At 47.7% G+C, this 11673-nt stretch overlaps 1 protein-coding gene across 6 annotated transcripts; it reads left to right on the forward strand.

Annotated features, from left to right (window-relative positions):
- Positions 1-6: 6 nt before the first annotated feature.
- Positions 7-11604, forward strand: TAF7L (TATA-box binding protein associated factor 7 like). 6 transcript variants are annotated; one of them, XM_073360808.1, is made up of 13 exons: positions 7-100; positions 685-735; positions 2871-2944; positions 3891-3969; positions 4821-4954; positions 5361-5487; positions 5778-5836; positions 7051-7123; positions 7610-7726; positions 8958-9146; positions 9289-9401; positions 9789-9848; positions 10840-11604. In XM_073360808.1, the coding sequence occupies exons 2-13, from the start codon at positions 723-725 to the stop codon at positions 10882-10884; spliced, it is 1083 nt and encodes a 360-aa protein (XP_073216909.1). In that variant the 5' UTR covers positions 7-100; positions 685-722; the 3' UTR covers positions 10885-11604. The 6 variants fall into 6 exon arrangements, with proteins under 6 accessions (XP_073216909.1, XP_073216906.1, XP_073216911.1 ...); XM_073360805.1 differs by having other exon boundaries at positions 5778-5835; positions 7044-7123; XM_073360807.1 differs by lacking the exon at positions 7-100 and adding an exon at positions 107-523 and having other exon boundaries at positions 5778-5835; positions 7044-7123.
- The last annotated feature ends 69 nt before the right edge of the window (positions 11605-11673 follow it).

Genomic DNA, 11673 nt, shown 5'->3' on the forward strand with positions numbered 1-11673 from the left:
AAACCCTTCCTCCGGAACCGGAACCGGAACCGGCGCCGGGAGGGGGGCGCGTCGCTTTTGCCTTCCGCCCCTGCTGCGAGGGGCCCTCGCTTGGGGCCCGGTGAGTAGCGGGGAACCGGGCGCGCAGCCCCGGCCTAGGCCCTTCGGGGTCGCGAGCCCCCGCTGCGCGCGGGTTCCGGGACCGTCTCAGCCAGTGCCCCCGCCCCCATCGCTTCGCCTGCCCGGCAGTTGCCCCGGTGCTGGAACAAGGACACCGCCGAGCTCGTGTCCTGGGACCCAGCCGCTCGCCCCGCTCTGAGCCCGGGGACGCGCCGCGGAGATGTCAGATCCGCCCTAGGCACCGCGATTACAGCCTGTGTCTGGTCCCCGCTCGCCGTGTGAACGGCCCCGCCCCCGGCCGCTGATTGACATGGGGGGTGGTCGGAGGGGTCCGCCCAAAGGCTTGCAGGGTCCTGTCAGGGCTACTGAAATGTGGGGTGGAGGGGAGGACTGGTATTTCCCCTCTCAGCTCTTGCAATAGCAGGTAATCGCTTCTCACTTAGAAATGCGGTTTTTAAATTTATTTTGTTCTTTTTTTATTCTACCCCCATCACTTTATTTCATTTATTTTATTTTTTAAAAAACTGATTTTCTTTTCTTTTTTTTTCCCTTTGGGCATTTGTATTTGGCTTTTGAATGATACAGGTGTTTATAAACATTTGTGTGAAGCAAGAAGAGGCAAGATGACATCTACAAGTAATGAATTTGTTTGCTTATGTCTCCTTGGTGCTGGGTCTCTCTGTCTCTGTTTCCTCTCTGGAAAAAGGATACTCCAAAGTCAGGGCAGATCAAGGCTCTGAGATCAATCCATCAGCGGTCGCTTTAGCAGGTCTAGTAAAGGCCCGCCAAATCGACTGCAGATTGCTCTCCAATTGACCCCTTACTCTACTCCCGACAAGAATTTCTCCTGTCAACCCCCCACAGTATAGACCTCGCAGTAACTCGACCTAAGGTATGTCAACTCTAGCTATGTTATTCACGTAGCTGGAGTTGCATAGCGTAAGTCGACTTACCGTGGTAGCGTAGACATAGCCTAATAAGTTCACTGTGTTCCCTTTGACTCTTTGAAAGTATCAAAAGGAGAACAGCAAGCTGTTGGGGCTGAAATCGAATCTGTAGAACAAACAACATACGCTCCATGTATATATGACTTCTAAGGCCCCCAAGGAAAATCCTGATGCAGCCATGGGCCTTGTCTACACTACGGGGGGAGATTGATCTAAGTTACGCAACCTCAGCTATGTGAATAACGTAGCGGAAGCCGACATACTTAGATCTACTTACTGCGGGGTCCACACTATGCAATGTCAACTGGAGACATTCCACGTCGACTTCCCTTGCTCTTCTCCTTCGGAGGTGGAGTACAGGAGTAGATGGGAAAGCGATCAACGGTCGATTTAGCGGGTCTTCACTAGACCCGCTAAATCGACCACCAATGCATTGATCACCACCTGTTGAAACACCCTGCTCCATTTCCTCCTCTCCCTTCCCCTCCCTCCCCCCAGTGTAGACAAGCCCTTAGCTATGGATTCACCATTGGTGCTTCGTTAAGGAGATATTCCCATTGTCCAGGACTCCTGATACTTAAACACAAAGTTTCTAAGGTGGAGTGCAGGGTTCCTGTGCTTCTGTGTTAGATTCACATGCACAGAATGCTGCCTCCCTCAGGTGCCTCTTCCTGGGCTTCTGCTTGAGAGTTATACACCTGGAATGTCCTCCTTTCAGAGAAGTTCTGAGTATAATGAAAACATATCTTTAGTGCATGTGATAAACTTAATGGAGCAGAATCAAAAGTGTGTCTTTCTTCCTACAAGTTCTCCATTGTCTCTTATTGTGACCTGAAGATGATGTTATTGTCTTACTGTGTTAATGGCATCTTTTAGCGAGTAAAAGTGGGCAGGATGCCCTTCGTGTTGCTGGAGGTCTTGGGGTTGAATATTGTTACAGGAGGCTTGTGCTATATGTGGCTGAGCACTAAGCACCACCATTCTAGGAGCAAGACAGCAGGACAGGAAATAGTACCCTGAGTTTCTCACCTAGCTGTGCAGACCTATTAGACCAGTATACCAGATACTTCAGTCAATGCATGATTTCACCTCTGTGTTCTTCTGTTCACAGGTAATTGTAACATCAGATACATAACTGATAGAGACATCCACTCTCTCCCCCTTTGTAATGTTATATTAAAGTTGCTGTCATGAAAACAGAATATTGATCATGTACTTTTTAAGAGCAGAACCTTATTTGATAGAATTTAAGGGTGGGATGCTAAAAAGTGCAAAGTGTTGGCCTCACTCTGTTCCTATTTAAGTAACTGAGAGCTGTACACTGATATCAGTAGGAGCAGTTAGGCCAACACTGAGTGTTTTAGAAAATCGTACCCTAAATAACTTCAGAAATGAATCCCATGTGGTCACAGAAACTGCTCTTGCTCTTTTCAGCTCTTGTCTCTCACTTAAGCTCTTCCTTGCTGTGTGTGTGTAGGCATAAATTCTTATATCACGTCCCAAATGCATCCTTGTGATCAGGACTATTTTGTACTTTCTTTTGATTCATATAAGGGAGGGCCTACAGAAATTTGGTGACAGAATGTAAACACTGGGGACCAGCAGCAGAAATTCTTTAGCTTTGTCAATTAAGGAGTTTCTGAGTTAAGTGTCTATCCCATCGGTCTGCATCTCAGCGGCCGGCACGTACAGTTCCTAGTAATATAACAGGGAGAATATTCACTTTATTTATAAACGCTTAGTAGCCATCAACTGTGGGAGGTCAAAACAGACTGAACAAACATCTTGGTGACGTTGTGTTTTATTTTGTTTTCTGACCTCAAGAACTAAAGATGAGTAAGAACAAGGACGACGCTCCCCATGAGCTGGAAAGCCAGTTTATTCTGCGGCTGCCTCCGGTAAGAGACCCTTAGATCTGGGCCAGACTAACGAGGACAAAGTGGGAGGAGCATTCCCACACAAGACTACCATTGCTCTGCAAAAATCACCAAGTTCCCAAGGCACCCATCCAGTCCAGCCCCAGTTTCGAAGGTGTAGAGCAGCAACTCAGGGTAGAGAGGGTTTAAAGAGATGGGTGAAAGCAATAGGAATTCTACAGACCCTGTCTGAAATATTGAAGCAGATTGGCTATTTTTACTGAACCCCGCCTGTAGCTACCTTAAATGATCCCTCATAAACCAGCCTTCTACCCATTCCTGTTCATGACTATGCTTGTGAGATGCATCCGGGTGCACTGCTGCTTGGAGAAACTATGGTGTTGTGCAGCAGATCAAGGCCAAGCATTTACAAGTGATAGTTCAGTTGGTCCTCATTGCCAGTGATCAGTTCTATCATTCACTTTTGGTGCAGTTAATCTCAATCAATAAATGCTTAATCTGGGAAGAAGCTTCTTCAAATAACACGCTGATGAGGCATCTTCCCCTTGATCCTGATGGAGCCCCTCTGGTTATCCACAAGGGCACTGTAGAGGAGCTGTAAGAGTGGGCATCTGAGTTCTGCTGAAAGGGTCTGTCACACACCATAAATAAAATAGACATGAGCAGTTCATAAAAACATGGGGTACCATAAAAACAAGGGACCTTAAACCAGCAATAGAATCTTTCCCAAGTTACATTAGGTTGCTAGTTGTAAGGTACATTGGGAATAGCATAGCCATGAGGTTAATGCACACTTCTAGGAGAAATGCTGCTTTCTTCCTGTGTTTAATGGCACTTTTCAGTGGGTTTCTGTGTTTAGATGAAAGTACTGATTAAAATTGGGTTTGAAAGCAGATTATCTCTTTAGCCATTCTACCAGGTAACACACACAGGTCTAGTCCTGTCTCATTCATCTGCTTTTTCTCAGGAATATGCCTCCACTGTGAGGAGGGCAGTACAATCTGGAAGTGTCAACCTGAAGGATAGACTTACTATCGAATTACACCGTGAGTAGCCAAGTAGCCTTTAATCTCTCAGCTCAGGAGGGAGTACTGTAGGCTTTGAAAGAGTGTGACTTGACTTGCAGAGCCCAGAGTGGGAAGAGACATCAGGGATTCCCTGGGGATCATGCAGACATGTTGAGAAGGGTGCACTGAGCAATGTGGGTGTCTGATTTCTGGTGGAAATGTGCCTGGCATCTAACCAAGAACTGGTTTCCTATTGGGAGACCCAGAGGAGAAGTTCATCTTAGTGAAGTAGATGAAAGCTGCACACTCCCCAGCTGGACAAGTTTCACATCCTGTGAAAACCTGCTTGGCCAACAACCTCAATAAAGAGGGTATGCATAGACCACCTCTTCTCTAATGTGATTGGCCTGAGCTGCCTTTCTCTTTTCTCTGCACCTCACTTAATGGGCGTCTCACTGTTTGCCAGAGATTGTGATGTGAATATTTGTGTTTCTGAAGGTAAAATACTAATCACATGGGTAGAGCCATCTTACTAACACGGGCATAAGTCACTGGCCCTGGAGGAAATCCCAAGAATCTTCTTTCTACCTCAGTCCTGCCCTGGAGGATTCAAAGGCAAGAAAGCTCTGCCTCTAGCTGTTAGTAGAGCCATAGCTATAGAGCATACCCCACTGTTCCTTCCTCTCCTTCAAAGGTATTTTCTGTGAGTCTATCTGTAGTTATCTTGCTGCTAAGAGCATCACAGATTTCACAGGAAAATGCCAGACAGTTCTGTGCACCTCCAGTTCACTCAGGAGTTTTAAAGTGTTTGGCCCAGGAATGCAGCATAAGGGGTTCGCCATTTACTGTGTTGGCCGCTGCATTAATTTGTCTCTTGTTTTTTTCTGCAGCGGATGGGCGTCATGGGATTGTCCGTGTAGATCGCGTCCCATTAGCTGCCAAGCTGGTGGACCTGCCCTGCATCACCGAGAGCTTAAAAACCATAGATAAGAAAACATTCTATAAGACAGCAGATATTTGTCAGGTATGGGCTGCCCATTATATTTACTCTGGTGTCCTGTGCTTGCTCCCTTCAGACAAAAGTCTGACCCATTACATTATGGCAGTGCAACTTATGGAACCCCACTGCTAATTTCCACATCCTCAGAATGTGAGTGGAGCAGCTGTGGTGTAAAATGTCCCACCGCAGCATAGTAGTTGGCAATTGCTTTCCTGACTTCTGCACCCTTCTAACTGAAGAGGAGGTTGGACATAAACTGATCCATCCAGAAAAGGTGGTTTTGTCAGCTATGCCAGTGAATCCCAGAAGCTGATTACATGCTGCAGGGAGTAGCATTTCCTTGTATATGTTGTAAATATACCAGCCTTTAATTTAATTGAGTAGCTCTGCTCTCACATTATAATCAGCTCCTTTATGTTCTGGGCTTTAGATGCTCGTGTGTACTGTGGACGGTGATCTCTACCCTCCTCTGGAAGAGCCAGCTGTGAGTACTGACCCCAAGGCAAACAAGAAAAAGGACAAGGACAGAGAGAAGAAATTCATCTGGAACCATGGCAGTGAGTAGAGTACAGGGTGCTTTACCTATCTTACGCTGGCCTGACCCCTAGGTCCCACGGCTCACCGCCCCCGGCCTGCTCCTCCATCCTGGACAACACAGAGGTAGTCTACCAGGGCTCCTCGCTCAGCTGTATAGTTGAGAACGTTGCCCTCAGGCCACCAAAATGCTGCTGGATCTCTCACATCCTGAAGTGGGAGTTTCCTGTACTCAGATGCAGTGAGTCTGTCATGCATGAGACTTTCCCCTGAGATCACATGCCTGACACAAAGCCTGTTTCCTTTGTTCCAGTTACTCTTCCTCTGAAGAATGTAAGGAAGAGGCGGTTCAGGAAAACAGCTAAGAAGAAGGTGAGTTGCATCTCCTCATCCATGGTGGCACCCATGGTGTCTGAGGAATGATGTCCAAAGGTGGGAGACAGAAGAAGACATTAGTACTGTGCCTAGGTGGGTCAGGCGCTTAACAATCCGTCTTTGCACTATGAATTCTTATAACGTGGGCTTTATTAACTTTGCTTCACACGTCACTCGGATGGAGCACGGGGGAAGGCAGCTAGGACATTTTAACATTTTCTTGGCAATCTCCTGGCTGAATTTTGAAAGATGTCCTGGGGTGGGGAAATCTCACTGTGCAGGAGTGGATCAATTCTGTGTGTCCATTTTGTATACAGTGTGTCTCTCCTTCTGAATTACTAGAAATATCTGCATGGACACAAGAGTGTTTATCTGCTCCTCCTCTTTCCTCACCTGAAATCCCAGTCCTCTGGGTGGGGCCCAAACATTTTCAGAGCAACCAGCTACAATGCAGCATCCAGAAAATCATGACTTCAGAAGGGAAGTGAGAGCAGATGAACCCTTCCAATCCTGTCTTTGTGCAGAAGCCCCCAGTAATAAAGGACTCTGGAGGGGAAATGAAGGCTATGCTAAGTGGCTGCCCATTGTGGTACAGACTGGGAGAATTAATTGCTCTCTGCTTTGCACTTCACTTTGACACAATGGAGCAATATTTCAGTTGAACATTAGGGAAACCAGACCCTGGAAGCACTGAGACTTTCCCCTAGGAGAAGTGCAGCAGCACTTGCCAGTGTTCCCAACAAATTTAATAATCATAAAAAGTGAAACCTTGTTGTGATTCAGCAGCTGACTTTCAAACCTGGGGGTGTAATGAGGAGGCCTTTTATTGAGGATTCAGAAATGAATTCAGCCTTGGGGAGTTCTTATATGCCATACAATCAGGCTGGCTTTTATTCAGAGGTGGTGTTGGGAGTGTGAGAATGGAGCCGAAGTCAGGGCAGTGAGAAGATTCAGCTCATCCAGGAGCTTTGAGGCAAAGGTGAGGAAGATGGAACACTGTCCTGAAAGGCAGGTAGTGGCAAGGGAGAGTCTTCCGGTGGGATGAGTGAGCTCAAAGTCTAAAGTAAAAGAGTAAGATAAAAGAGCCTTAAAATAAGGGGCTGGGATGGGGTGTGGGAGGCGGCCAACAGCCAAGATATCTCTGAATTGGAGAACTGTCTGTCCAGGGGTGTTTAACACCGTCTCTTCTCTCTTTCCCCTCTCTGGCCCAGTACATTGAGTCTCCAGACGTGGAAAAGGAGGTGAAGCGTCTGCTGAGTACAGATGCTGAAGCTGTCAGTGTCCGTATCCTTTCTTCTGATTAACTCTGCAGAGCAGGAGAGTGGCTGAGGGAGGCTCAGAGGAGAGAGAAGTTAAGTTAATCTCACAATACACATGGGTAGCAGCAGGCAGGACATGAGCATGTGACAGACACTGAAGTTATAGCTTGAGCTTTTACCCTATTCAAAACCTGCTGCTTCTCCTCAAGGACCTCTCTCTGGCATTCGTCAGCCCTCCTTGTGGGCGTGTCCACACACGTGCATCTGCTACTCCTGACGCTGGGGTAACTGGCTGCATCATCTCCAGAAGACAGGCCTTCACAGAAATAGGCCTGCGTGACCCTGCCAACACAGTGCAGAATTAGAGAGGCATACCAAGAGAGACTGGAGTCATCCCTGATGTAGTGTCAGCTGGAGAATCTTCTAGCACCTTGCTGTCAGTGGGCTCTTGCTGGTACCACCTTCTGTCATTCTTCTGGTTTTTCCTTGACTCTTCTGTATCTGCTCTCAGGCTGGGAAGTTATTGCTGAAGATGAAACAAAGGAAGCAGACAACCATGGTTCACTCACCGGCTTGGACATCTCCTCTCCTGGGATGTCTGGACACAAGCAAGGCCATGGCTCATCGGGTACATTGACGAAGGCTTATGCTTTTAGTAACGTCATTTTGCTGCCAGAAGGCAGGGTCACCTGGTTTTGGTCTCTATGGGGTAGTTACACATGAGTGGTACTTTACTGTAGGAGCAGAGTTGGATGCTGAGGTTGTGCTCATTGTTATGAGATAACAGGACAATAATAGTTTGCTCAAGCAGATATGCATTTGCCATTCTAGTGAACATGGCAGAAGAGAGAAAATCAATATTTTCTGGGTCTTGAATTAATCTACTTATAGTCTATTGGATCCCATAAGGAAGGTTAAGGACGATAGGCGTGTTTAGATAAGTGTGACAAAGTTCCACTTCTGCCTTGGTGGGTCCTGCGCTTATTGGCAGATTTGATCGCCTTGGAGATTCATGGCAGCCCTCAGTTTGGCCACTTTTGCTAGTGGCTCAAACCTGCCGTTCACTCAGCTAACCTCATCACTGGCCAGCAGGGGGAAAAAGGAAGGAGAACAATCGCTGCAGTCTCTGCTGATCCACCTAGTGGGTTGGGGGATAGCCCAGGACCTTCCCCTCTGGTGGGACCCACAGTCCAGGTCAATTCCTCTTATATCCAATAGGGGAGAGGGGGATGGGGGGCCCTGGGCCCGCCCTCTACTCCGGGTTCCAGCCCAGGGCCTTGTGGATCACAGTTGTCTACTGTGTTTCTTGTAACAGCTACAACTCCCTGGGCTACTTCCCCATGGCCTCCTCCCAACACCTTCTTTATCCTCACCACAGGACCTTCCTGCTGATGCCAGATAGCGTTTGTACTCCTCAGAACTCCAGCAGCACACCCTCTCACTCTCAGCTCCTTGCACACCCCTCACTGACTGAAGTGAGGTCCTTTTTAAACCAGGTGATCTGATTAGCCTGCCTGTCTTAATTGATTCTAGCGGCTTCTTAATTGGCTCCAGCGCCAATTGGCTCCTAATTAGCCTGCCTGCCTTAATGATTCCAGCAAGTTCGGGATTGTTCTGGAACTGCCCCTGTTTCCTTACCCAAGGAAAAGGGATCTGCTTAATCTGGGGCTAATATATCTGCCTTCTATCACTCTCCTGTAGCCATCTGGCCCAACTCTGTCACAATAGACACTGAATACAGAAAACTATGCCTGACAGCCATAGGGATGTGCAGTGCCTTTCAGGGAGAGTTGAGGACACACCAGAACCTGATGGGAGTTCATCAACTCAATGTTTTTCTCCTTGTTTCACACCCCTAGAACATGATGAGTTGCGGGAGATATTTAATGACATCAGCAGCAGCAGCGAAGATGAAGATGAGAGAGATCATCATGATGATGAAGATTTGAATATCATGGACACAGAAGAAGACTTGGAGAGGCAACTTCAGGACAAACTGAATGAATCTGATGGGCAGCAGCAGGAGAACGAGGGAACAAACCAGATAGGTGAGCAGTCTTAGGCAGTGGTGGGTTGGTGCCGAGGATGGGCAGTACCCTGGAAGGCTTGGTGCCATGGGGGATTGGCACATTGCTCTGCTAGCGCTATAATTCAGACTATGGTGTGGATAATTTCTGCTGTCTCCCTTAGCCATGGGGATCCAAAAGCAGATTGACAACCTGAAGGGTAAACTCCAGGAGACCCAGGAACGGAGAAAGCGCCAGGAAGATCTCATCATGAAAGTAGAGAATCTTGCCCTCAAGGTGAGTGCCGTCCACCATCTGGTCCTTCTAGCCCAAACCATGCATTCTTTCTGGGGTCCTGTTCAGCTCAGCTGAGGCAGTGAAGGCATGGAACCAGAAGGCATCTAACTCTATTGTCCCGGAGCAGCCAACGGCCTTGCCATGTGAAATTTAAGATGAAAGTGGCTATAGGAATACGTTCCAGCCTGTCATCCATGGATGACCTGAGACTGATGCAGAGCAAACCATGGAACTGTGCAGAAGAAGATAAGGGTCCTGCAATCCATGCTATGTTCCCTTTACTCTTCTGCCTGTCAGATTTGCTGGCTGCAGATTTGTTCTCTTTACATAAACGGCCGCTGTCGAGAAGCACCAACAGTTATGTTCTTGCTTGTGTCTTTCTTCCAGACCCGTCTCCAGGCTGTGCTGGATGAATTCAAACAGCAGGAAGACCGAGAGAAGCAGCAGGTGAGGAAGCCTCTGTTACTGTCTCCTCCACATTCCTGTAGAAGAAAGCAACGAGTGTGTAGTGTTGTGGGGTGATGCTGAGTGATTCTCAGCATTAGGAAGCAACACGTTGCACGCTTGTCCAGTAGTTTAATGTATAAAGCCCTCTGAGCCCTGCACCACACCACCTCAGGCTGTGATCTCATCAGCTACCACAAGCTAAGCAGGGCTGTACCTGATCAGCATCAACATAGTAGAATGCCTACGGCCAGCGGAGCTGCTGGAAATGGTGATTCCGTAGGTGGTTGTCTCTCCGGAACACTAGTGAGCCAAGCCGCGTTGTTCCAGAGGGTGCTCTGAGGCTGAGGGTGCCATATTGAGAGTGAGATGTAAAATGAAGACCCTGATGACGTGTGTCCATTAAAGATACAGTAGCACTTTCTGAAGAGCAGGCGTAGCTCTGGTCACTTGGCACATTACTAAGCTGGGTAACTATATTCTGCTGCTTTGCATCTCTCCTTGCAGTTTCAGTTGGATACTATCGTCCGTCCGTCCCCCACCAGCCCCTTACTGGCTGGCGTAATGTTGTTTGCTGTAGACAGCTGCAGCGTTACGTGCAAGAAGTGGCTGCATTTCAGCTGTGAACAAGGCAGTTCATACATCTGAGTCTGATTTTTAAAAACATGCTCCGAATATGTGCATACAGCTACTCCAGTTGTGTAAGCGAATCAGATGTTTGTGCATGTAACTGGTTATCTAACATGCCATTTGGGGGCAGAATTAGGAGACTCATGCTCATTCTGCACCTCGTTTAGACATGGGTATTTCTGTTCAGGCAGTTACATGTAGGTGTCTTTATAGAGACCTATAGTTTGTAAAAAGTTTTGGGGATCCCTTTGAATAGAAAGAAGAGTATTATTACCCCTTTGGTATGAGAGAGAGATCTAAGAAGTTTTAAACATGTAATATCTCTAATGCTTCACTTCTTCCCCCTCCAACCTTCTCTCCACAGCTCACCTCTCTGCAAGAACAACTGGAATCCCTTATGGAGAAGTGAGGAGGGCTTTTGATCAGGGCAGAAGCTGTACCCGCCAAGCGGGCATAGTGCTGAGATGGATGCTTCACCCATGGGTTCTGGAGCCATCCTCTGTGCTGAAGACCTGACGTTACTGCCACGACCTCACTGCCTATAAGCCTACTCCTGTTAATGTTGGAACTCTATATTCTCCTGGACACTGTTTCTAGAGCTGCTGGCTGATGTTCCTTGTGCTGGACAGTGTAGCCCAAACCATTAACCTTTGAAGAAAGAAAGGCACTAAGCTGGAGTTGGTCCTCTGAGAGCAGCAGAAACACATGGGTAGTGGTTTAGTTGCACCACTGGGGGAGATAGTTCCTTGACTAGTTTGACCCATCTTTCTCGAAGTGGAAATCATTCATACCTTGGAAAACTCCTTCAAAGGCACTTTGCTTCCCGACAGGCTAATCCACAGCCCTGTCGCTCTGGGTCACCTTAGCTCATGGTGCCAGAAAGCTGTGCTGAGCAAAGGGCAGGATTAACCCCCCCATGCACTGCGCAGGCCTGGAGGTGCAGAACCAGGTCAGGGCATCACCTGGTTGTTGCTATCATCTGAACCTGCAAACCAGCATTCTCTGAGGGGGACATCTGCTTCCTTAACAGACTTTCTGACAGGGATCTGCAGTGGTGGGAGTTTGTGCCCATGCTTGGGGAACATCTGCTTGAACAAAACTAGAATGAATAAAGTGTGTGTGTTTCCAACCCTGCTCTGTCCTGTAATGCTCATTTCCTCAGAATTGTGCTGTGACTGGCACTGTCCCTTTGCCAGCT

Source organism: Lepidochelys kempii, chromosome 9 (genome assembly GCF_965140265.1).
Source record: "Lepidochelys kempii isolate rLepKem1 chromosome 9, rLepKem1.hap2, whole genome shotgun sequence".
In the NCBI taxonomy this organism is placed as follows: Eukaryota; Metazoa; Chordata; order Testudines; family Cheloniidae; genus Lepidochelys; species Lepidochelys kempii.

Excerpts from the sequence above, each read along its gene's own strand:
- TAF7L (XM_073360805.1), top strand. Across the intron at positions 5,836-7,043 it reads AGGAAAACAGCTAAGAAGAA|GGCCCAGTACATTGAGTCTC; the intron begins GGTGAGTTGCAT and ends TTTCCCCTCTCT. Across the intron at positions 9,402-9,788 it reads TAGAGAATCTTGCCCTCAAG|ACCCGTCTCCAGGCTGTGCT; the intron begins GTGAGTGCCGTC and ends TCTTTCTTCCAG.